General features: G+C 40.6%; 1 protein-coding gene across 1 annotated transcript in view; it reads right to left on the reverse strand.

Annotated features, from left to right (window-relative positions):
• The window catches only part of SLC15A2 (solute carrier family 15 member 2), a 95,491-nt gene that overhangs the window by 25,600 nt on the left and 42,332 nt on the right, over window positions 1–27,559 (reverse strand). Inside the window, 10 exon segments of the mRNA XM_042445090.1 lie at window positions 2,583–2,629; window positions 7,274–7,438; window positions 10,844–10,969; window positions 11,209–11,290; window positions 12,140–12,228; window positions 14,529–14,561; window positions 16,412–16,456; window positions 19,604–19,693; window positions 20,873–20,959; window positions 26,733–26,815. Of these exon segments, the coding sequence (XP_042301024.1) occupies window positions 2,583–2,629; window positions 7,274–7,438; window positions 10,844–10,969; window positions 11,209–11,290; window positions 12,140–12,228; window positions 14,529–14,561; window positions 16,412–16,456; window positions 19,604–19,693; window positions 20,873–20,959; window positions 26,733–26,815 (847 nt within the window).

Raw genomic sequence — 27,559 nt, forward strand, 5'->3', positions numbered from 1 at the left:
CTATCATAATTTTTAATTCCAAGCCATTATACGTTCCTTTCTTTTTATAATAAACAAACCCCTTTAATAGAATCCTATTTTAGGAGAAAGGCAGGGTATAAAATCAATCAATACAAAATTAATGTGCAATAGTCCATCAGTGCATGGCTTGCATTATAAGACTTTATAACTTTAAAACGTTATACATTTAAAAACAATTAAACTCACAGTAGGCTCAGAGTGCTATAGAATCATGGAATCATAGAGTTGGAAGAGACCCCAAGGGCCATCCAGTCCAACCCCATTCTGCCATGCAGGAACTTCCAGTCAAAGCATCCCCAACAAATTATGTAATGGAGGTGTCCATCTACATTGTAGAAAGATATACTATAGATTAATGCTATGGAAAATCACCACCTTGAGTCTGTATATTGGGAGAAAGGCAGGCTATAAGAAAATAACAACAACATCTGGGTATTGTAGTTTTGTGAGACATTTAGCCTTCTTTGTCAGAGAGCTCTGGTGGCACAACATACTACAAATGCCAGGATTTTCCATAGCATTAAAGTAGTGTCGAACTGGATTCTTTCTGCAGTGTGCAGCCTTATTAGACTGCAGTTCCCAGCAGTCTGTGGTGCTGCTGGATGATGGGGCCTGCAGTCTAGCAAGCATTGCCTGGAGCAGGGCCATAGGACTCCACAGCCCCAATTCATCATCTTAGATTGATTCCATATATTAATTAATCATAAAATCATAGAGTCAGAAGAGAACCCAAGAAGGGCCATCCAGTCCAACCCCATTCTGCCGTGCAGGAACTTTCCATCAAAGCATCCCCATTGACATGCTGAAAAAGGGCCAGCTAACTGTATTTTATACTATTTGTCTTTTAAAAAAGAGAAAAAACAAGGCTGGAAGGAAGCCTCTTGCCTTTCTGCATCACAGACCCTCATCTTTTTTGTTGTTGCAAAAATCCAGAAATGACTATTTTTGAAAACATGAGTCCATTCTCAGGAGAAATGTCCATAGTAGAGTCTGAGTCTCCTTTCTCTGGACTTCTGAAACCTAAATTATTCCAAAACCCAAAACTGACCCTGAGAGCATCTGGTCTGACCCCAACTCAAGGAAACTTGGGAATCCTGAAGGTTTAGATCAATTACTGAATTATTGAATTATACAAGGAATAGTGGTCTCAGGGTTTTGCTGAAGCTCAGTGTACAGAAGCACAACATTATTTTTAAAATACTGTGCATTAAATTACCTTCAGTCTATGTCTATGAGATGCATATGAGACATACATGGATCCCATCTCCCCTTATATCCCATTAGACATACTGTATAAAAATATACCAAACTCTGAAAAACTCCAAAATACATCTAGTCCTCAGCATTTTGGGTAAGGGGTATTATTATTATTATTATTATTATTATTATTACTATTGCATGATCTTAGCATCACCATGGAAAAGGTGCAGAGAGAGTTGGTCATGTCCTGCCTCTGAGGCTGAGAGAATGTGACCCTCACAAAAGAGAATGTGGGAAAATGAGGATCTGCTGAACTTTCCCCCTGCCATTCGGTTCTCCTTTTGTCTCTTGTCCCTTTAGATTGCAAGCCTGAGGGCAGGGAAATATCTAGTAATTTGTAAGCTGCTCTGATAGCCTTTTGGCTGAAGAGCTGGGCATAAATTATTATTATTATTTGACATCCCCCTTTGACATCCCCACCTCCTTCTTCTCTTTTGTGAGAATTTGAATGGCAGAGCATGATGTAAAGTGGAGAAGGCTCCCTCTTTTTGTTCTGTGAGTGAGAAAAGATGGGGGGTAAATCACACTAACAATGGAAATAGCCCCTGGTAAAAGCCAGGATGAATGGTAGCTTTTCTTACGCAAAATACCCAAACCCTGGAGGTCGAATTTGTCAGCTCAAAGTCTCTCTCTTCCCTTCATTTTGATATTATTAAAAATAATATTCTTACTCATTGATCGAGAAGTGCTCAGAAATTTCTTCTCTCTAAAATGTTATCGAAATTGTCGAATTAGGCATATTTCTCCTAATTTTCGAATTTTGGAGAATATTCTTTACATCCCTAGTGATCACTGTTAATGGCAGTTTCAACTTATTCATGGTAACCATGGGAATGGATCCCCCGCGGATATGAGTATCGGACTGTATATTCACCCTCTTCTTGTTAGCTACAGAAACTCTGGTGTTGACAGTCGTGCCTGACAACACAGTGCAATGGGCAGAGATGGAGGAATCTCTCACTTTTGTTTCCCCAATTTGAATTATCTGAATCCCCAGTTCTTCCCATCCCAGTTATGAAGACACTGATGAATTTTAGTAACCCTCCACCACACTCATACATAGTGGCCATTCCATGTCTTTGGTTTCTGCCTCAGCCATGACTCCTTCTCCATGTCTTTGTGCTACCTCACTGGCTGCCAATGGGAGAAACCAAAGCAAACATCATTGCCAAACAATGCACAATCTACTCAAAACACAGAGGTTGTCCAAACTCTGGCTAAGTCTGGGTTAATAGTTTCTTGTCAAATCTTGGAATTACAAGTACAAAGAAACAGAAGAACCACCCAAAGCCTGTTCACACCTCACAGCTGACATTCCTTCCGTCGGCTTTTGTTCCATGTCTTTAATCTAAAACCAAAGGAAAACAAAATCAATACATAATTTCGGCTTACATGAGGCTATCAAACAAGCAAAGAGTCTGCAAACAAAAACATGCATTCTGAATGTGAAACAATTGAACAAAGGGAGGTAGTGGCAAGGTGCTTTTTGTCGGTTACTGGTGAATGGCTTGAGCTGTGCTTGGGATATATCTCTAAAAATTCATATCTGACCATGCTGTCATTTATACAAGTGGTGAGTGGAGTAAGGTCCTCATCTCCCAGGCCTCCTGCTATCTCAGCTGCAATGGGATCCCTAGAGTAGTTGAAACATCTTTCTTTCACCTATCGGTTGCAAACAACAAATGCACATTTTCTGGACCTTCTGCAACCTTGATTTCCAGTAGGCATTTTATCATCATAGTCTAGCCGCTTGTGTTGTTTCAGAAATGGAATGTCAAAAAGAAGAGAGATGTTTGGCAAAGGCAGAAAAGCTGAAGGTTGGTGGAGACAAAGATTGTAAGAGGGAATTTGGAGGAAACCTCACACAGGACTTAAGAACAAAAGGTGCTGTCACTTCTTGTTCTGAAGGGTGAGAAAATCTGGATTTCATAAGTGTCCAACAATTTTAAGCTTCAGGTCTCTTCTTGTTGCTATCATAGTATACCTTCAAGTAATTTCTGACTAACAATAATCCTAAAGTGAACCTATATATATATATATATATTTTTTGCAAGATTTGTTCAGAGGTGGTTTTGCCTTTGCCTTCCTCTGGGGCTGAAAGAGTGTGGATTTTCATGGCCAGGCAGGGATTCAGATTCTAGGGTCACTACACCTTGCTGGAAGATTCTACTCATTAATTATCAATAGTGGGCCCTTTAATAATCTCTATATTATTAAAGTGGATGTGCAGCATGGAAAATGTAATGACACAGAAATAAGGCTAGTCATCACCATCACCATCATCTTGGCATCCTACAGTAGGGCAGATCATTACTTGTTTGCTTCCTGTAAGTATAATGCCTTTTCCTTTTTGAGTAAGAAACATTGTCCATCCCCCACATTACATTCTTTTCATTCCAAACCTATAAAAAGCCTTTGGAAGTTGTGCTGGCCATATATTGGTAAAAAGGCAATACCTTGTAAAACAAATAGTAGATAAACATGATTAATAATGAACAAATTGCTTGCAAAGCGTCGACAGCAGCATTCCCTTGATAACAAATTCAGGCTGATTAGCATCCCACTAGTGGATGCAGCTGGTTATCAGTGCTGCCGACTGACAGTGATAAATTTTTCATTGGTGGCTGTGATGCCATCAAATATACGGTGATATTATTGAAACCATTCTCTTCCTGAATGCTACAGGAAAATAAACAAGTCCTGAAAAAGCAATCATACTGTAAAAGAAAAGAAGGCTGTGATGTTTTAGAAGTGAGCAAAGGATGAAGACGAGAGGAGTGACAAAGTGAGATGAGTGAATAATATAACATTATCTCGTACAACCTGGTATTTAGAGATGGGTCTACACTGGTCAGAATACTCCAGGCTGCCCTTGGAGTCCTGAATTATCTCCAAATTCATCCCTTATCTGCTCTGTCTTATTGTGGGTTTTCAGCTCTTGCAGTGAACGACAGGCAGCTGCCTTCCCACATTGACCCCGTTTGTTGCTTGCTGAGATCAGAACATGGTGCCCATACATGCTATCAACATTGGGTACTCCACAATAGCAGTGCCAGACAGCTACCAGGGATCATGAGTGAAGGCAGCTACTGCCATTGCTGCAAACAGAGCCGAAAACTTGCAACCAAAGGTGAGTTCTTAATATGTGGTTTATGGGAGGAAGCCTTAATCAGGTGCAGACATCATGAAGCCAGTCCATACTCAATTTGGGCTTTTGGCCCTGTGCCGTGTAAACAGGATGCAGCAAGTCTGGGGGGAATTTCAGGGGAATTTGTCCATATAGACAAAATCTAGGTGTGGGTCATGCAAGATTCAGAGCATGTAAAAACTGAAAGGGCAAATGTCTGCTTCATATACAGAAATGGGTCCAGAGCAGCAATAGTCATCTGGATGAAGTCCAAAGGCACGAACAGAGGAAATGAAGTATAGTTTACCACTGACTATAAACTCTTGGATGTTCATCTAGGAATGGATGGGGCATAAAATTATTGAAGTCTTCAGTTTTGTGCTGTTGATAAGCAAGTCATACAAAACTCAGTTAAAACAAAGAATAACATATCGTCATAATAATCTATTACAGAACAGCTGGGCTGAAGCTTAAGTTCTTCAAGCATCATATACTGCAAAGTTGGGAACCTATGGCTCTCTACATATTGGATTATAGCACCCATCAGCCCCAGTAAGGATAACCAATGAAAGATGGTACAATCAGCCCTCCATATCCATGGATTCTACTTCCATGGATTCAACCATCCACAGCTTGAAAATGTTTTTTTAAAAAATAAGTAATTTCAAAAAGCAAACCTTGATTTTGCCATTTTATGTAAGGGAGACCATTTGACTACGCAATTGTATTTAATGGGTCTTGAGCATTCATGGATTTTGGTATCCATGAGGATGGGGTTCCTAGAACCAAACCCCAGCAGATATGAGAGGCCCAAGCAAATTTACATCTTTTGACATCTGCTAGGCCACTAGCCCCCTGCCCTTTGATGATATAGGCCAATTATTTTATTTGGGTCAGATTTCTTGACCCAGCATCTCCAATGGGTAAAATAGGCATAAGGATTGCACCTTCTGTTTTGTGAGAACAGGAAAGAATAAAAATGGAAGATTTGCCCCAGCATTAATACTTTGGATCTCATCTTGCTGCTTCTGTGTAGCAGGAGAAGGGCTTGCTTAATCATCCTGTCTGTTCTGTCAGCTTAATGGCTGGTCTGTTCATTTGCAAAGAATCTTAGTTCAGCTGAAATAAAGCTAGAAAAGTTACTTCATCTGCTGTCTGCCATGAAAATGGGGAGCACTTTTAATAAAAGAAATATGGGTTGTTGTCAGAATGACAACTCATTACAGAATTTGAAAAGCACTTTGCTGTATGTTACTATTCCGAGATGGCCAAATCTCTGTCTAAAAAAATTTAATAGCCTTTGGTATGGTAGTTTTGGAGATTTCTATTCTGAATTGCTGTGTTGTCATACTAAAGCAGCCTTCCTCAAACTGGCATCCTACAGATGTTTTGCTGTATAGCTCCTTTCATTAACACCTACAGATGGCCAGGGATGATGGGAGTTGTAATCCACAGCACTTGGAGAACACCAGCTGAGGGCAGCCTGTGCTAAAGCAAGCCACCATTTATTGTCTTATTCAAGCAGTTTTTCTTGTAACCAGGCTAAAACCAATTTTCAGAGTTTGATTTATGAGAAGGCCTTCAGGAGAAAATTTGTTCTCATTTTCTACTATTTTTCCTTTTCCAGGCTGGTCTGCCCAAGATATTTTGCTTCTCGAGACAGAAGATAAAACGGCAGCCCTCAGAGGACAAAATTCTGAATCTTCAGGGTATGCAGCCTCAACTAATGGTAAAGCCAGCATTGTTTCTATTAACTAATTATCAGGGTTCGATACCCCACTCAGCCATAAAAACCACTGGGCAAGTCACATGCTCTCAGCCTCAGGGGAAGGCAATGGTAATCTACCTCTAAACAAATCCTAGGACAGAACCCAAGACAGCACAGAACAAATTATAGCTTCAAAACTATTAGTACAAAAGTTTAAAAAAACATTTTAAACATAGTAAGATAAAAGCATAGCACACCCTATTAAAATCTCCTTCAGCCACAAGATCTTAAGATCACAGAAAGAGAACAAAAACAAGGCCAATCTAAACACAGACAGGTTTGGGTAGGAGAGAGCCTTCTAGGTGGCTGCTCCCATGTTATGGAACATTGGAAGGAATCCCACAATCTAGGAGCAGCCACTGAGAAGGCTCTCCCCCATGTCCACACCAAAATCTGCCTGTGATGATGGTGGACCCAAGAAAATGCCCTCTCTTAAAGACCTTAAAGCTCAGGTAGTCTCATAGAGGGAGATCTGGTTTTCCCACAGCACCATTTGGCAGTTCCTGTTAGGCCCCAATGCAGTAAAGTCCCCCCGCCACCTGATATAGAATTGTATGCCCACCTTGGCTGGGAATTTAATCTGTTTACCTCTTATTGCTCATGCTGTGGCAATTGCTATATACAGTATATGTACTACAGTACACTTACACTTTTTAATTTGGAGGATATCCCTTTTTATCAAAATCAAAGAATGGTTTTGGATTTCAGGGAGTGTGGATAGAATTTCAGTACGTGATGAGGTAGATTTAGAGGGTAAAAAATCTACAATTGGAGAAGCTGAACAGGCAGGACCAGCAAAGTTATGTCATCAAATATCTCCCAGATTGTCATCCAACATGGTTACCCCTGGATGTCTCCCAGATTGTTGCCATTCATTCTATATTGGTAATGTACTTTTCTCTTTGACATTCTTGTGCAGGATACTGTAGGTTAGCCTTCCCCAACAGCCAGTGTGGCCAATGATCTTATGTTATAGTCTAATATATCTCGAGGGCACCCATGTTTTGGGAGGAGAAGCAGCTCTTGGATGGTCTCAAATAATATGATTTTGCCCTTTAATTAACTGAACTTTAATTAACTTTGATTTCCACACTTACGAAACGGCTTGCTAAGCTTCCTTCCATCTTGTAGACAATTAAACTGTTCACAGTCTTTTCCTGGATAATATGATTAAATGTGAAAGATGATCCTTGGAACTGGATTTGAAAATGGAGGTTTTGTTGTTTACTGCTCAGAATTAATCTGGAGTATTCATCAGGGTCCTAAGCAAAAGGAAAGGGGGAAAATATGTTTAAATAAGAACAACAATATTCTGCTTCTGTAATGAAGAAATAAATATCTAACAGTTTATTTATTTGGGGTGTTCCACTGCTGTTTAATAAATTGTGACTTTACTCCTGGCATGTGTGCATTCATAACATGTCCCAGAAATTTGATGAAGTTTGCTAGAAAAGAAAGAAATAATGAAATAGCCTAAAGTTTTTATTTATTGTTGTATTTATAAAGCTACTCTAATAATGAAAATGATCTGAGTGGCTCACAAACAAATGTAAAACTGAAAGGTAGTATAAAACAATAAAAACCATTACAATGAAAAACACACAATTAAAAATTCAGAATTTTAAACCAAGAGGCTCAGGCTGATAACCATTAATTATTTAAAAGAATTATAACAGCATTTAAATAACACTGGAGCGTTCAAAGCAATTAGTATGTGTTATCTCAGTAATCCAGTGCTCAACATTTCCACTGAAAAGATCAATACTTTAAACCCCCAGATTGCAGAGTATTTTCAAGAAAACAATTGTGACAGGAATGGGTAATCCCTGTCCCAGACACACCGGAACAGGAACAGACAATAGAAATCAAAAGAAGCTATTAAAGGGGCAATTCATCAATTAAACTCCATCTCCATTTGAGAGAAAACCATAAAAGAGCAGAAACTACAAGGAAGGAAATTTTAATTAAAAGCATGGTTTCCCTTAAAATTTTCAGGAGAAGCTAGTACTGTACTGTCCACACATTGTAGGAATTTTTCACACAGCAAAAAACCCTGGCTTACCTTTCCTGGTTTGAATCTTCTTCCGGGATGCAGCTGGGTATCATCAAACCAAAGGACACAAAATTATAAAAAATAATAAACAACTCGGCATCAGGCACATGTACAAAGGTTCATTTGTTTACATGTTACAAAATTCATCACAGATGCCACTAACCAAGTGCAGCTTGGCTTCAGCCCGGCTCCTAAGTGCCGTTTTTCAAAGCTGGAAAGCGATTGGCTTTAAAAAAAATGGCTGCCAAAGTGAGCCTGGGAGACAGGGTGTAGCTGGGTTGCACTCAGCCAGTGAATTTGGAGTTCCATTGGTGTGATAATACCCAGCTGCATCCTGGAAGAGGATTCAAACCGGGAAAGGTAAGCTGGGTTTTTTTTGCTGTGTGAAAAACTCCTTAGAGTCAAACAAGATCATCATAGATCACCATAGAATCACATTCCCTGCTTATGAGGGAACTGTGTTTGCACCAGTGGGGTTAGGGTATGGGCAAAAACTTACATCCAAAGCCCTCTTCATTCTAAAACCCAAGTGCTACCTGGCTGCACTACAGAGTAGGTAAACCAATGGACCATGGATGGGAACAAGGTACCAGAAGGAACAGTCTCCTTTGCCTCCAGGCTTTGCATGCTGTTTTAACATTTTCACCTTCTGGTTTCCCCACCCAGCCTCTCTTTATGCCCATATGTCTCCAGATGTAGACAGGCCTCGGCCATTGATTTGGCAAAGTGAAGAAGGAACTTTGTGACTCATCTATGAGCACTGGGTTTTTACTTTTCTCACAGCAAGTTAATATTGTCATCATTTCTTGATCTGCTTCTCTTATTTGATATTGCATGTTTTTGCAAATGCAAAAACAATTAACCCAGAGTGCTCCATCCCTCCAAATTAGGCTTCCCATAATAAATCCAGGAGACTGGCTTCAAACCACCAGTTTAGCTTGGCAAGTGGCAGGCTTCCTCCCAAGTCATAGGGATGAGCATGACTCACTGGGTGGCCCACCATGGGTGGACCATTTCGAGCATATCCAAGAGCTCTCAGCATTTGGGCTGGGAGAGAAAACTGCCCAGCACCCAGGCTGCTGGATGTTGTAATCCTGAACTGATGGTCATCTTCATCATGATCATGAAGAGGATGATGATCACAATTGCACCTTTTTGCCCAGGACACAAGGTGACTTACAAAAGTTTAAACAAAATCAGCTAAAATGTTTATGTAATGCAAATGTTAAACATATAATTAAATTATCAAAAAATAAAAACAAATAAAAAAACAAAGCATTAAAGATAAGAACAGCAAACAGAAACACACATAACACATCACATGAAAGTCCTTTCCTCTGAGCAGTCAAGCCAAGGCCTCCCAAAACAAATACATTTTCATGTGCCTGCACAGAGATACCAAAGAGGGCATGAGTTTAACCTCTCTAAGAAGGGAGTTCCAGCATGTGGGACAACTACCAAGAAGACTCTCTCCCATGTTCCCACTAGATGTATTTGTAAGGGTGGTAGGACAGACAGTGAGGGCTCTCCGGAAGATCTTAAGACACAGGCAGGCTCATATAATGGCATGTGGTCCCTCAGATAACCTTGAGATAGCCTATGTCAAATTTGCTAAGCTGGAGCCAATAAAGATAGAGCTAGTGTTTAACCCATTTCTGTTTCTATACTTTGTTCACCTGACTTCTCACCACCCCAACTAGCACTGCTGGTATAATACAATCAAGATGACCAAAAACGGAATGCAACACATGTTTATGATGTTCGTTGGGATCTCAATAACAACAACAACAATAATAATGGCAATTCCAGACATGGGATGGAAACTGTTTTGGCTTGGAGTCAACATTCACAATGAAAACACCCATTTCACACCTCCTGTCAGGAAAAGCAAAGCAATCCAGCAACCAAGCAGGGAGTCAAAGACTAGGGGATGTAAGCTGTCAAACTCCATGCCCTTCTAAAATGGATATCAGCAGCATATCATGTGAAATATGATTACTGGTGGGGGGGAGGAGGATTCACCTTTTCAAGCAAGGTTTATAATTAATTGCCACATTCTTGATATTCTTTTTGTGAGGTTCTTTTTATTTTATTTCTCCAAGCATGTTCTTTTCAGGTCTAAATTGAAATGCCACTTGAGCCTGAGCAACAGGAAATATAGATCGCATAAAGAGCCTCTTTTTTGTGTGTGCATGTTTTTATCCCAGAAGAAATCTCTCACCCCCCATTATAAATAAATATAGTCCACCATCTGTGGCTTTTCTGTTGAAATTCACAGGGGGTGAGGGGGTTGCTGTCAAACGCACAGTACCCTGTAGGTATGCGCCACTGCTCCATATGGCACAACAGACACAGGGGAAAAAAGGTCAGATCTTCTTGTTCCTCTGATTATATGAGGGAGCGCATGCTACTCTTGTCAAACAGAAGCTTTAGCAACAATGCCTGAAAATGGACAAAAGCAGCCATGCAGGAACTACATAGCCCAATAGAGAATGAACAAATGTGCTTTACAACAGCTGTTATGGTTATTTTGGAGAGTCACCTATTGACTTAAATGGGAGCAGTTTTCTGTGGCCATAAATAAAACCGGAAGGAAATATCTAAAGAAACTCACCTGAAAAGGTTTGATTGGATGCCGAAACAGGTCATAATCTTGGATTGCCACTTCAATATCATCGTCTGCCAAATTCAGGACCTGAATGTAACTTTCTTTTGGAACTGGTACTGGCATAGCATTTTCCTAATTAAAACAAGGAATATGCCAACAAACGCGATCATAATGATTTAATTAACTGCAGCTATTATTGATCCAGCCTGCCCCAGACCAGTTCCCAACAACATACAGATTTATTTTTGTAGCAATAGCAGAGCCTGCAATATTGATGTCTTTTGAAACATGTATTTGGCACCCAGTAGCATGAAACAAATCCAGCAAAGTATGTTATCTCAACCTCTTCCATGCAGCTAATCAGTGCTTACCTCTATCTTGAGTTCTACAATGGCAGCAGCTGCAAATGCCACGGCTGCAAGGATCATCCCAGTTGCCATCTTTTTAATAGGCCTGAGAGTAAATAAATTACAAACGTAATTCCAAGACAATGTAATTTAAAATGAATCACACCCGTTCTTACAAGTTGAATATCACTGCATATTAAGCCATATGAACAGGTATCATTTCAGTTACAAACTGCTAAATCCAACAGTCCTTTAACTTAAAGCCTCCATGTGATGTTATTATGAGGATATAACCAAAGCCCTTTCAAAGTGATATGCCTTTTTAAACAAAAAAAGATTCAATGCTTGCAAGTTTCATATTATCTTCCTCTTGGCTCTTTTAAGAGGGAATATTGTTTGGCATTTAGTTAATGTGTGAGGTGGAGGAAAGGACCACTGATGATCTATCTCCAACTCCCTTCTGGGGAGACAGAAAAATTGCCTCAGGGTTATTAAACTACAAGAGCTGAAGGGATGTAAGAAATAAATTGCACATTTTCCAAAGCTCCTATCATGACTGATATTTTCAATTAGGATGCCTGTTCATGAATATCCTAAATGAGGTGAAAAGAAGGTTAGGAGTTTTTCAATTGGTGAATTCACCCTACCCTTGACGAAAAATACTCAGGGGAGTCGAAATACTGGGGCATTCCCAACAAAGTTGGTAGAGACTGGAAACTATGGACACATGCAGGCCCCTTAAGAAAATATATAAGAAGTACAAGACAATATTCCTCATGTTTTTTACTGCCTGAGAGCTTAAAAGAGACTCAAACTACCAAAGTTTGAATTTATATTTATTAAGACTTATATATTTTAGGCCTACAAGAGTGTGCATGTTTCTGCCTAAATTTGCATTCTCTTTTAAAAACTTGATCTGCATTTTTGTGCAAGGTTTTGTTGTTCAGATACTTACGTGAAATTAAATTTGCACAGATTTATCAGGGGATACAGCCCAAAGTCAAACACTGGGATGAAGACAAGGATCAAGAGAGGATTTAAGAACTGTAAGGCCAAAGAAGTCATGAGATTAGCAATTAATGATCATTAAAGCTTTGCTTTAAACAGTTAGTAGGGAATAAGGCTGTTGAGCACAGAAGCCACTTTAGGATAGAAAGGCAATTGCACTGTGCATTCAATCAGAACTGCTAGTGATAAACAAAAAGGAAGGACACTGGTGAATGCTTGCTTTTAAAACCCTTGAGGTACTTCATGCTTGAAGAGTTTGTCTTGCTTTTGGATATATGTTGGAGACATACATTCATTTAATCACAAATGACTAATTAAACCATGGGACTCATTCAATGCAATTTTTATTTCCTATGGAACTAAAGCCATAAGTAATGAATGGTACAAATGGGTCAACTCTTATTATCCCCATTGGTAGCTATTTGTCACTCATTTGGGTTTGGGAAGGCTGCAGCTGATTGGGGGGGGGCATTAATCCAGGGATTCTGGGGCAGGGAGGATGCACCCCCCAGATGGGAAATGGCGACTTTTAAGTGTGTAGAAGTCACCATTTCCCCATTCCATCTCCCAAAGGTCCAGAATGATGTAATCTCCAGACTTTTCTGAAAAACAAAATGCCAGTTACCACGAGACAGCCACCATTGCTGCCAGTAGATGAAACAGCAGCAGTAAACAACAAACAAATGGGGAAGAAAATGCATGAGAAATGAAGATGCATGGCCTTTGACTGATAGGCTATCTGAATAAAACAACAAATGTAATTTAGGCTTGGGACAGACGGTCCTGAAGCGGTGTGCCACCAGCAATACTAGGGTTAGGGACTGTGCACCAACCACACGGTCCCTAACCCTATCACGGCACGGCGGTGGCATCATGGCGGTGTCCCTTCCACACAGGCGCCGCCATCTTGACATAAGAGAAGCACTTGTGACATCCGCCCAGTGGTTTTTCCAATTCTTTTTACTCCAGAGGGACGCAGCATGGTTTGGCGGCTGCGGCGTCCCTCCGGAGGGAAACATGCCGCATCAAGTCCAGCCTTTGTTAAAGGTATGTACTGAGCCTTAGATAGGATTTTCAGATCAGGATTATCCTAGAATTTGATATCTCAGCACCAAAACTTGAAACTTAGCAATGACACCTAGCAAAATCTAGTGAGCTCACAGGGACAGTCCCTGGTGATATTACAAGGACAATATTACAAGGGGTATCCCCCAGTTATGTCATTACATTATGATATGTTAAGCATCAGTCACAGTTTCAGGGTGCATGCCAGTCAAATTAAAAACATCAAGGCTGACAAGTGAGGAAAATTGTTGCTGTTCTGTGCCTTCAAGTCATTTTTTAACTTAAGGAGACACTAAGGTAACCTATTGTGGGGTTTTCTGAGAGTGTGTGACTTGCCCATGGTCACCTAGTGAGTTTCCATGACCGAGCAGAGAATCCTGAATGAATGAAAAAACCAAACAAAAGAAGCTTTTAATAACAAAAAATGAGGACAAAATCTTAAATCCTGATGCACACTTGATCATCTGCATGACCATATCACTGAGAACTGGTGCTGCTGAAATGCCAGAATACAGTCTGTGATCATGTATTTGAAATTGTTGAACAATTTGCACTACTGTACTGTACTGTATGATCCTATGCTCAGAAGTAAGTGCCAAAGTTTTCAGGTCAATCTATATCTGTAGGTCATGCTGATGATCAGTGGGGCATATTTGCAGGTCACTATGTATACGGTTGCAGTCTAAAAAATCTGCTTCTGCCAATCAATGGGTATAGAGTGTTGATGTATTGAAGGTAAAAATGTTCAAGTGTTCAAACGCTCTTCTGGTGGATTGTGGGAGTTTGAAGATAGTGTGGTGTGACAGTAAGAGTTTTTGTATAGTAGTGACTAGCTCGTGTTTATTTGGAACAAAGTAATAAAGCCCTCTAAGGAGTGAACTGCTGGAGAGTGATTCTTTGATTTAGCAGCTGTTTCTCCAGGCATTGTTCCAGCAAGCTGAAAGCCTGTTTTGGAGTTTTGCTCTGTTCCTGTTTTGGAGAGATAACCGGCATCTTCATCCATTTGGCACTGGACCGGAATCACGGGCAAGGTTCATCACCCAAATGTCAACATAGAGATGGCCATGAAACCCACTGGTGATCTTGGGCAAGTCACAGGCTCTCAGCCTCAGGGGAAGGTAATGGCAAATCTCCTCTGAACAAATCCTGCCAAGAAAACCCTATGATAGAGTTGCCTTAAGGTCGCCATAAACCGGAAACGTTTTAAGGACACACAGCGCAGCAACAGAGACAGAACAGAAAGAGGTACAAGCTGGTAGTCATTGGCCTACCTGCATTTGGTCAGGCTGAAGGACAAATCCTCCCTGAAATATAGTGACATTGAAACCAGTTAGCAAACAAATGAAGCAACTGTGGCAGAACTGACATCAGTGAAGCAGACAGCAAACACACTGGCTGCAGGTTGGGGGTGGGGAAAAATTATGAACAGCTGAAGTAATTTCCCAGTGGTTCAGTGTTTCTTTTTTTTTAATGCTTGAATCCATATACTTTCCATATAGTCAGAAAAGGAGCAACGTTTGAAAAGCAAGCCATCTGCAGAACATAACAACAAAATCTGTAGCAGGAAATGTTATCATATTCCTAGTCCCTACTCTCCTTGGATAGCAGCACCACTGGGAACACACGCAGAGAAAGAAAGTTTGTTTAAAAACTAGACTGTATTCACGTATAAATCATGTAATGTATAATGAGCCTTTATCTAATGTTTCAATAATGTTCTACTGGAACGGTGCCCTCAGTCCTGTTCTGGCTAATATTCTGATCATCTCAGAGATGGAATTAATCTGAGGTGGGTTTATTGTGTACACTCAGTATAGGTTAGTGAATGGAAAATTGCCTTCTGGCAAAAGGACTTGAATGAGATCTTTATGCTCTTTCCAGAGCCAATTAAGTTTCTTATCACCGTTCTGTTTTGTTACACATTCCCCTTCTCCTCTCGCTCGAAAGCTGTTATTGGGCAAATAATAACACAACAGGATTCGGAGCTGTTCCATGTATTCCCTCATGTAAAGAAACATCCATTCATGCATGGGTCCTCCACAAACAGATAATACCACAGTTCCATCACAGTTTTTTGAGTATCAGGGAAGACAGTGAAGTATTGAAAAGGGAATATTGGATCTGGCTTTGATTTCAAACTATTACTTGACTATGCAGCTCACTGGGTGGCCTTGGACAAGTTGTCCTCTCGCAGACTAATGCACCTTGTGGAAATGTTGGGAGTATGGCAAGAATTGCGCCTCCATGAGGAAAGGGAAGGATACAAGTAAATATGAACCTAATACTGAATCAGATGTTTGGTCAATCTCTCCTTCCCTGAAAGTGGTTTTACAACTTATGCCTTTTCTATCTCTGTTAACCTGAAGCTCATTTTTAAGAGGTACTGTCAAGCGCCTGGCGCCTTACACATGAAAAGCAGATGTACTTAAAAAAAACCCAAAAAAACCTAGTGCCATTACTAATGCTATTAGAACTTGGAAATGTTACCTTTTGGAGTACAGTTCCCAGAATGCTCCAGTCAACATGGCTGTGCTGGTTGGAGGATTCTGGGAGTTGTAGTCTACAACATAACTTTGCCAAGCTTTGTAGCTCCTAATACTGGTGCTACTTTTACTACCGTGGCTGCATCTACTGTACACTGCAGAAATAGCCCGGCTTGACACCACTTTACTTGCCATGGCTCAATGCCATGGAATTCTGGGGATTGTAGTTTTGTGAGACATTTGGTCTTCTCTGTCAGAGAGCTCTGATGCCACAACAAAAAACAATTCCATAGTATTGAGCTACGGCAGTTAAAATGGTGTGAAACTGGATTATCTCTACAGTGTGGCTGCAGCATGTTATTACTATAAAGCAGGACTGAAGGCCAAGTGGAAAGTTATTAGGAACTCTTGGAACCTCACTGAGCCAATACATATTAGATGTTTGGGGATGCTCTCAGTTTCTGTCCATTTTTATATTTTATTGCTCTCACCTCCTGCAATTATGCTTCACAGGCATTATGACTGTAATTATTGTCTCTTTAAAGATTTACTTATTTTTAAATAAATAGAAGGGTGACCTCTTATTACACTGCAAACCCATCTTTTAAACCATTTACTTCAATTTTCAAAAGAAGACATATCACTATCGTTAATAAACCGCATCTACTTACAAAAGCAGCATTCATTTTAGTGGCTTGTACTGTCCACCTAGAACCCTAAGGGGAAGAGAACAGATAATAATCTCTACCATATAGGAGAGATACATGGATCATATAAGGATTGTCTGAAAAAAATGGATAATTCTGTGTTATGTCCCCCAAAAACAGAAGGAGGATAAATTGTAGATAAGTGCATAGGAGAATGTATTTTATTACTTTTCAAACAGATGGTCATATTAATTTGTTTCAGCTTCAGAAGGAAGGTATAAGGAAAGAACTGAGCAACTGATCAGTCTTATAGATAGTGCTATATTACATTCCTCCATTCTCTTTTTAGATTTTATTAATGATTAAAACAATAATCGTGAAAATCACCACACATTCACTTTATTTTTTATTTTTTTAATTGTAAGTAATATTTTACTGAATTAATTTGTAAGACAATACACTTTTTGTGATAACAAGTAAAAAATTATATGTATGTGTGTCTATCTATCTATCTGCTTTTTGTATTAATGAATCACAAATGAGTAAGATAACTGAGGAGGGATGAGAAAGATTTTGTTAAGTTTCTCCTTTTGTCTGTTGATTCAATTCATACCACAAAATTTTCTGTTTTCTTCCATAATATTGTATATTTTAAATGCATTTCTGTCAAAAACTAGTCAACATTGATAAAAGCTATTAAAATTATGAAATTGCTTATATACTAACTGTTAGAATTCTGAACATGAACATGCACACTAAACTTATTTCTTTACACATAAACAATAACTGCAACCAACTAGAAGCCTATGAACTCTTTCCTTATCTCTTACCAGACACAGAACTTTGCCAACTCTTTCCTTAAAACCTACCCTTAATGGGAAAGAATTAGCAATCTGTGACGTATAATACACTTAATTCATTTATGCAATGCTGTGCAGAGCTTAGACCATTCCTCTTGAAAAGTAACTCATTTCCTCCAACATTCACAGATGAATGAATACTGGAATACACGTGGCAAAGAAATATCAGAGTGTGGTCACAATAGCAACAGTTATTAATAAGGGAAAACACACAAGCTAGGAAAGGATGCAGCAGTTTGCTTTTGTTTGATTCTAAAGGTAAAGGTAGTCCCTTGACATGAATGTCTAGTCATAACTGACATCTCTGTTACTAAGCCAAAAAGCCAGTATTGTGGCCAGCATGATTGCACCAAATGCTGTTACCTTCCCACCGAAGGGGTACCTATTTATCTACTTCCATTTGCATGCTTTTGAACTGCTAGGTTGGCAGAAGCTGTGTCTAGTGATGGAGGCTCACCTCATCATGCAGGCTCAGGCCTCCAACTGCCAACTTTCCAACCTTATGATCGTGAGAATTAGTGTCTTAACCACTAAGCCACTGCATCCCTCTGTCTAATCTTACCTATTATTATATTCACATTTGTTTAGCTTTACTGTTTGGAGTCCCCGCCCCCATCCTGTTTTCTAGTTGGCATTTTGCTTGTTTCGACATTCTCCTTTGTGTTTTGTTTTGGGGTTAAAGCCCCATCGTCCATCACCATTAACTATTTTAGCAAGAGTCGTTGGGAGCTGCAGTAGTCCAACAACCTCTGAGGAGCTACACATTGGCTTAAATCTTGTTGTGAGTCCTGCCTAGAGTACACCTATTCAAACTTTTGATTTACAAAAGTGTTGGCTCACCATTCAGTAACTGAGTCAATGGGGTCTAATCAACAGGATGATCATATGAGCCATTTTCTCTCCTGCCTTAACATGGATGGGAATTGTGTAGCCCTCCACAAATTGTCAGACTGCAGCTCCTATCAGCCCTCATATAGTTAATGATGAAGACTGCAGGAAGCTGCAGTTCCACAACATCTGGAGAACTGCATGATTCCCATTCCTTCTTAAGTAAAACAGGAACAAAATATGTTCATTACATCATTCAACTTGGATAGCCACAAAATGATAACATAAGTTTTCTGTGGTTCACCAATTCAGCCCTTAATCTTGATGGTATTGACTAAAATATGGTCTTAGACAGCTTCTACAATGCAAAATTAATAGTTTGATACTGCTTTTAACTGTCATGGTTTGATGCTATGGAATTCTGGGATTTGTAGCTTGTGAGATATTTAGCCTTCTCTGTCAGAGTGCTCTGGTGCTACGACATACTGCAAATCCCAGGACTTTATAGTACAGTGATGGCAAACCTTTTTAGGTTGCCATGCCAAGGGTGGAAATTCCGCCCTCCGGGGGTGGGGACCCGTGCCAGAGGCAGGGCTTCCACCCTCCAAGGGCGGGGCTTTCCTCGCGCTCTTTCCCGGCCTCCAGTTGTCTCTGAGAGACAGCTGGAAGTCAGGGAAAATTGGGGGAGGAGTGACAGGCGCACGCCTACTCCTCCTGCCCTTTCCTTGGCCTCCAGCTGTCTCTCAGAGACAGCTGGGGACCAGTAAGGGCCCGTGGGGGGCAGGAGAAAAGGGTACGCAGGCCCTGTTCCTGTCCCCGGGGCTTCCCCAGGCCGGAGGTGTCCTCCGAAGGACACCTCTGGCCTGGCGAAGCCCAGCGGGCGGGAGGAAGAGGAAGCCAGCTTCTCCCCCCACCCTTTCCACAGGCCGTTTCTCCTTCCCTCCTCGCCTTCCCAAACCCATGGCAGCGCAGCCGTGGGTCTGGGAGGGCGAGTGGGGGAAGGAGAAGCCGAGGAGGAGGAGGAGGCTGGGCACACGTCCCAGCCCCCTTCTCTTCGGCCCTTTCCTCCACGCGAAAGGGCTCCATGGAGCCCTTTCACGGGGAGGAATGGGAAGACGGCTGGAAGGAGGAGACAGACGCATGCGCGCCTCTGTCTGCTCCTCCCAGGTGCCATCTTCTGGCTTCCCGCTCTCTCAGAGAGACAGCAGGAGGCCCAAAAACGGCAGGGAGGAGGCGGAACGGGCACACGTGTGCCCATTCCTCCTTCTCCGTTGCCCCGTGCCTGGCGAAATGGCATCACGTGCCACCCGTGGCATGCGTGCCATAGGTTCGCCATCACGGTTATAGTATGAAGCCATCACAGCTAAAAGCGGTGTCAAATGTCATTAATTCTGCAATGTGGTAGCAACTTGACACTTTCTTCACCTCTCTCACTTTCCTCACTTAAGAGGAAAGTGACTCTCTCTGAGTCTAATCCAGATCCCAAAATCAGAGCAACAAAACCATACTTGGTGCTGGGACAAATTACCTGCTGATCAAAGAGAGCCCAGAACATTGGCAGTGGGATAAAGAGGAAGAGGACACGAGTCACCATTTTAACCTCAGTGATCAGCTGGTTCTGAGAAGAGGAATGCAGAAGCAAAAGTTAGAAGGAGCAGGAATAAATAACAGGAAGGACTAGCAGGCAATAATCTTAGACAAACATCAGGGTCTGCATAGGAACTGTGTTTTTCATAAGGTTGATTTTCATGCTTTATCACATGGGTGGGAATCAAACTCTGTTCCAAATGTTGTTTGGCTGCATTTCCCAGCATTCTCACCTTAATGGTAGCTAGTGCTACATGGAAGTGAGCATGATTCTTACCTCACATGATTCCCACCCAGTTCTATATTCCATGCATTCAGATACTGCCCAATTCTTGTACTATTGTTTTTAGATTTTATTGTCTGTAATTTTAATGGATAGAATTGTTTAATCCTTTTTTAAGGGGGGTGGAAATTGCATATATTGTTCTATTTTTTAAAGGTTGCAAGCCACTTTGATTGTGGTAGCAAAAAGCGGGATATAAATACAAGTTTTATTATTTAGTATTCATATATATATATATATATATATATGAGCATTAAAATGCAAAGACACACTTCCCTAGCCCCAGCCCTCCATTGCTTACTTGACACATGGCCCTGCTATGCTAAATTTATTTGACTGGGAAGGACTGAGGTAGGGAAATTGCTGTCCTGATATAAATAAATGAAGTAATCTCCATTCCATCAAACTTCTTGGGCCACTTGGTGCCAAAGAAATCAATCACCTGGATTTCTGTTGTGGCTATCATCAGTTCTTTTTGACGTTACAGTACTTCCACAGGGAAATCCATGCTGATAACTCTACTCACAGGAAAGCCATAACAATGTGTAAAAATATTCAGGGGTAGCCATGCTGGCCGTAGAGCAAAGTACAATAACATTCAAAATCCACAAAATAGTGATACTGTTATTGAACCAACAAAAATGCACAAAATACATGATGCAAGCTTTCAAAGTTTCACTGGCTTCTTCGTCAGGCAAAGGTGTTAAAAATCATACTGGTGGGTGGGTGGGGGGATAGTGTTAGAATAACAGGCCTACATTTTGTCAGGATGTTGTTGTTCAGATGAAGATGCCAGTGGAGCTTTGAAAGCTTGCATCATGTATTTTGTGCATTTTTGTTGGACAACGAAGGTTTAATTATTTTGTGGATTTTGGATGTTATTACACTAAGGTGTAGAAATATTTCAGATACAACTATTTTACTTACTGAATATTTTTCTGAAGCCCAGTCTAACCAGTGCTCCCTTTTAGGAATGTGTCGGGAGCGATTTTTGATCCGGTTTGTTAATGCAAACTAGATGGGAAGAGAAGCAAAAGAGAGTTGTGTGGGTTGTATGGTTTATCCAGTATGGTTGACTTGCATTAGTCCACTAAAGAGTTGGACCAGCATCCATATTAATCTCAGCAACAGGAAGATCTAGAGTGAATTTACACTATGCAGTTATAGCAGTTTAATAGCAATAGCAACAGCAAGTACATTTCTATGCTGCTTCTCAGTGCGCTTAAGCACTCCCTAAGTGGTATACAATGTGTAAGCCAATTGCCCCCAACAAGCTGCATACTCATTTTAATGACTTACAAAAGGATGCAAGGCTGAGTCAAACTGGAGCCCTGCCTGGGATCGAATTCACAACTTTGTGGCTGTGAATGGCTGCAGTATCCGCATTTAACCACTGCATCACCAGGGCTCCTTCAATAACACTTTTATTGTTATTGCGTCATGCTATGGAACACTGGAATTTGTAGTTTGCTATGAGGTGGGAAAAGTATCTGTCATTGTTCCTTTCCTGGCCCAAAAAAGAAAAATGATCTCCTGACACTCAAGAAACTGAGTTGGAAAGAATAATATAGTGGTGAGAATTTTATCACACTTCATCTGGTATTGGCACATCTCATAGCTTTTCAGGAAATTATTCTGCACCCATGGATTCTTTGCATGACAGTTGTGAAATTTGGTGTACAAACGACATATGGTAATCTGGTAACAATGTTTTCTGTACAAAAAGCCATGATTCTTACTCAAACAATCCTTGTGCATTTCTGTGCAGAATAATTTTCTGAAACATTTCAGAATGTGAGGTCACCAGGCAGGAACTGTGCAGAAATAATTGTTTTCTCTACATAGGGGAGAAACCTGCAGAAATTATTCATCCTCACTTGCAAGGACAAAAGAGTCAAATATTTACATCCCAGCTTTGGGGAGGTACTTGGCATTCGATCCTTGCCCATCATGGCCCTGGGAGGTGATGCAGTAAAAATATTGTTACAATCTATAATCAACACATCCTTCAGAAAAATTGAAACACGCAGTGGTTAAACCGCTCTTGAAAAAAACCCTCCCTAGATCCCCTGGTAATAAATAACTATAAGCTGCCCTCCCTTTTACCATTCTTGGGCAAAGTGATTGAGAGGGCAGTCACCTTCTAACTCCAAGCTGTCTTGGAAGAAGCCAATTGTCTGGATCCATTTCAAACTGGTTTCAGGGCAGGATACGGAGTTGAGACTGCCATTGTCACCTTAGCCAATGACCTTCATCTGGGCATCAATGGGGGAAGTGTGACCCTGTTGGTGCTCTTGGACATCTCAGCGGCCTTCTATATCATTGACCATGGTATCCTTCCGGAACGCCTGAGGGAGCTGGGAATTGGGGACATTGCACTCCAGTGGTTCCGGTCCTACCTCTTGAGCAGATTCCAGATGGTGAGGCTGGGGGATAGCTGCTCATCTAAGAGAGAGCTGACATCTGGTGTCCCTCAGGGCACCATTCTGTCTCCCATGCTGTTTAACATTTACATGAAGCCGCTGGGTGAGATCATCCAGAGACATGTGGCGCAGTGTTATCAGTATGCTGATGACACCCAAATATGGTTCTCTATGTCTCTGACTGCTGCAGTGACTAAGGATGGCATCTCTCCTCTGAATTCCTGTCTTGGGTCGGTAATGGGCTGGATCAGGGAAAATAAACTCAGGCTGAATCCAGAGAAAACGGAGGTACTTGCGATAGGAACTCCAAGTCCAGGGAGGGAAATTGGTCAGCCAATCCTGGACGGGGTCACACTTCCCTAAAGGACAAAGTTCGCAGTTTGGGAATACTCCTGGATTCATCCCTACAGCTATCATCTCAAGTAGATGCGATGGCCAGGAGTGCCTGGTATCAGCTTCAGCTGATACGCCAACTGCGCCCCTGTCTGGACCGAAAGGACCTTGAAACAGTAGTACACGCACTGGTAACCTCTCGCTTAGATTTCTGCAATGCGCTCTACATGGGGCTACCCTTGTGCCAAGTTGAGAAGCTTCAGTTGGTTCAAAATATGGCAGCCAGGTTGGTCACCCTTTCATCTAGGTCTGACCACATAACACCTGTTCTAAAATCTCTTCACTGGCTGCCGATCAGCTTCCGGGCACCGTACCAGTTGTTGATTATTACCTTTAAAACCCCACATGGCTTGAGCCCGAGTTATTTGCAGGAACGCCTCTCCCTACACAATCCACCCCACACTCTCAGAACATCTGGGAAGAACTTATTAGAATACCAAAAAACTATATTAACAATGATCTCCCAAAGAGCTTTTAGTGTTGCCGCTCCAAAACTATGGAATAGCCTACTGGAAGAGATCCATCTAATCACCACCCTCTATGCCTTCAAGAAGGCAGTTAAGATGGATCTCTTCCAGCAGGCTTACCCATCTGACCCTGTAAAGGAAATTTGTTATGTTAATGCTCCACTCCTTGATTATAATTCCTGTACAATCTTATTGCTGTTGCTATTATGGTATGATGATATAGTTAATCTTTATTTGCAATTATTATTGTTGTTAGTATTTTATTGATTGCATTTTACTGGATGTAATCCCACTTTGATCTGCAGGGAGAGGTGGGAAATTAAATAAATAAATAAATAAATAAATAAATAAATAAATAAATATTATTCACTCATCCAGAGACCCACTCCCTAAACCTCCAGCATTGCAGAAACATAACACTTTAGTTGAATATTAAAAATACAGTCCAGGCATCCAAAGAAAAGGAGCAGGCAGAGATACCAAGGCAAACACAGCAAATATAAGACTTATAGGTGTAAATGATTTTCAGTGTCTCACTCCCTGCAAAGCTAGAAATTTGGGGAATAAAGGAAAATTTCATTAGGAGGCAGTATTCCTGTTTGGAGGAGAAATGCCTTCATTTTGCCCACCACTTTGTAGCTGCACCATTGACTGCAGAAACAGTCTTGAGTCTAGCATGCTGTCAGTGGCGAACCATACACTAAGGAAAAGAACATAATGCATGTGCTAGTCCTTTACATCTGGCCTCTTTTGGACATCCATGTAGCTGTGCTGCCTTAGGGCAACTGACAACAGGATCCTGAGCATGTCTACTCAAGAGTAATTCCCATGCAGTCAGTAAACCAGATTCCTATGTAAGAGGACTGCAGCCTGAGAGACCTGCCCCATATCTATAAAGTTCTCTCAATCCATTTTTTGAAAAGCCATCTTGAGCTAGTGGCTAGCACTACATCTTCTGTTAATGAATTCCCTAAGATAATTACATGTTAATGACTGTGCAAGAAAGCACTTCTTTTTGTCTGTAATGAATATAGTAACAATCAATTTTTCCGGGTGACCCTGAATTTTAATATGCTGGTTGGGGGAGGAAAATATCATCTCTCCCTCTGCACAATTCATAACTTTGTAACTGTCCAACATACAGCATCCCTAAGTCATTCACCCCTCCTTCCCCTGAATTTAAAAAGCCTTAAATGGTATACTAGCTAAATTGCCACAATGACCGCAATGCTGGTGTAAAGTAAGATTAAACAGGGTGATGAACGGGTAGGAGCCAAGTAGGAATTACGAAGCCAATAAAATTGTTTGGGCTCAAAGTTCTCTAGTTTAGTTCAAGTGAGCACTTATGCTTGTTTGAAAGAACAAATGGTATAGCCATACTGCAGAATTAAAGCAGTTTGATACTGCTTTAACTACCATGACTGTAACCTACAGAATCTTGGGATTTGTAGTTTGGTGAGGAACCAGAGTTCTCTGACAGACCAGGCTGAATACCTCACCAAACTACAAATGATTTTACGTGTAATATGGTACTTTCCCTGTGAGTAACAAGGGACCATTACTGCTGAAATGTCATGATCTAAACTGCTATTACCTCCCAGCCGACATAATCAGTAACATTTACTTCTTAGTTTAAAACAGGGATGGGCAGAATCTGTGAGTCTGTGGGCCAGTTTTCTTGCCCCTAGTACACTCTGGAGGACATAGAGATGGCCACAAATGATTTTTGAAAATGGAGGAACACCTGCAAAGAGATTGGAAGTTCATGACCAATTTTGAAGTTCATTACTGGCTGGAGGTCCACTACTGGATATTTTAAAATGTTAAACACTGGAGCCCTCTCCAAAACCTATTTTAAAAAGTGAATCTCTGCTCCTGGTGGCTTCTAGAAGAGGGAATTCACCCTTTTTGCCAGGCAAAAAAGGTAGTTTGGGGGGAGTCTGGCAGGTCAGGGTCAAAAACAGCCTTGGAGGACCCTATACAACTTCAAGGCCACACGTTGCCTACCCCTGCTTTAAACATTGCAGACAACATTTTCAGTCATTCTGGAACTCCCCTCCCCCCCAAAAAACATATAAAGGGTTTTTAGAATAACTAAAATTTAATAGGCTGCATTAACAATTAGACCAAAAAAACAAAAACAGAAACAAACAAACAAACAAACAAAAACAACAAAAAAACCCCAACAACCCCAAACCAGAAACAAACAAATAAAAAACCAACCCTAAATAGGTTAACGAGCAATACGAATAAAAAAAAATATTAAAGCCTCAAACAATGGGTAACAAATAGAGAGAGAACATTTCAAGCTTAGCATCTAGAGTGCCACTTTCTCAATTGCTTGATCCAGCTGGACCTATCTGGCAGTGGTGATGGCAAACAGCAGCAGCAACAGGCCAAAAATGCACCGTGCAACTGTGGGATGCCATTTTGATTGCCCAAAATTTCCCCAAAAATGATGCTATGCTGGAAGCATTGCATGAAATGAAAACAGTAGATAGATACAACTGGCAGATGCTACTCAAAGGCTGCCAGACCTCTCCTCCCCTTTTAAAGGAAAAACAGAACAGATGTCAGCAAGGCTGTGAAATGGCCCTCACAGCTGTCTAACTATGTCAGGTACACAAAGCTTGTCTCTGCCACACTGGGTTCATGACTGGCTTGAGATGAGGCAGTTTCTTGCACACATGCATGCTAAAGAGTACTGAAACATTTCACAGCTTTATCAGATAAATTAATCAATCCAAAAGCTTTTAATCGACTAAAACAGTGCCCCCAATTTAAACAGGCTGGGTGTGTATGTGTGTGTGTAGAACTATGGAAAGCAGTAAAGTGTTACTGGATTTTTCAAAGTGTTTGCTATAACAGACAACATCTACAATCCATCTCACCCATCTCCCTCGAGACTCATTCATTGCCCTTAACAATAAACACTAAATAAATGTTAACACAAGTTCTTATAAAAACTGTGAATGGCAAGCAGAGTTTGAAAAGGTGCATCCTCCCCTGTTCTCCCTTAAACAATAAATATGTGTTCTGTGTACATTTTCTAAAAACAAAGATTATGGCTTCAGACATAATGTGTTTTTTTTATACGTAAATTTATGCAAACAGATCCTTTGCTTAAGGCTGCAACCCTATATGTACTTAGCTGGAGTTAAATGCAGTTGAACTAATTGTGTGTCTCTCTGTGTATTTTATTGTATTTTACTATTGTATTTTAGTATTTTAGATTATTCGAATAGTTATAAATACTTTATTCTGTAACTGTTTGTAAAGTGTCGTGTATATAGATGGCGCTATATAAATAGACAATAATAATAAATGATATTGAGACTGATTTTTGAGTAAACATATAGGATAGTGGAGTAAGATATATATTACCGACTGATATTAATATTTCATAATCCCTAGTATTAGCACACACAGTCATGCATGTCTATATGGAAATTTTTCAAAATCATAGAACCATACATGGAAAGGATATCTAAGGAAGACACTTACCCAAATGCACCTCCAAACATCAAGTAAGACATTTCCTTGTGGTGGTGTCTTTTTGTACATTCCATTCCCAGCAATAAACACAACTATGAAAGAATTGTACAGTTAAGTGTATAAATAAGGGTTTATAGCCCTTGGCATTCCATTGGCATAGAGGAGATGGCCTTTTTGTGCAAGACAGTGTTTTTTTTTCAGGTACCCCTTAAAAAGATGGTTCTGAGGTTCAGGCAGTACATTATTACAAGGGATCTGCAGTAGCAGCAAGAACAACAAATCCATTTTTGCTTGATTTCTTTAAAAGGAACCATAGCATTTTGCTAGTGTATTTTCCCCCTGAATGCTTCTGTGATGATACTTTTCAAAGAGAAACTTTCAAAACAAATACAAAGAAACAATGTGGTAGACATCAAGCTTCTGGGCAAGTCATTTTAAGGAAGGACAGGTACCATGATTCCTGTAACATTATCTCCTGGCTGCAAGACCTTATCATAGAATAAGTGATAACAAAGCATTATATGGCAGCTAAGATCATGAGTCTATAGAATGAAGCCTTTTTCAGATGCCATTGGCCCATCTAGCTCTATACTGTCAACACTGACAGGCAGTGGTTCTGCAGAGCTTCAGACATGACACTTTCCATGCCCGCCTGGAGTTGCCTCAGATGTGCTTTAGATGTTTGTATCAGCTTGCACAGAACAAGACTTTTCTTATACAAACATATTTGAGTCAGCTTATAGAAAGGAAGGTTTTTCTCTGCTTGGCTTGGAAAAATTGCTTTTTTGAAAAACACTTCTCCAAATTCCCAGCCACCATAGCCACTGGCTACCCTG

The sequence above is a fragment of the Sceloporus undulatus genome, chromosome 1 (assembly GCF_019175285.1).
Source record: "Sceloporus undulatus isolate JIND9_A2432 ecotype Alabama chromosome 1, SceUnd_v1.1, whole genome shotgun sequence".
Taxonomy (NCBI): Eukaryota; Metazoa; Chordata; class Lepidosauria; order Squamata; family Phrynosomatidae; genus Sceloporus; species Sceloporus undulatus.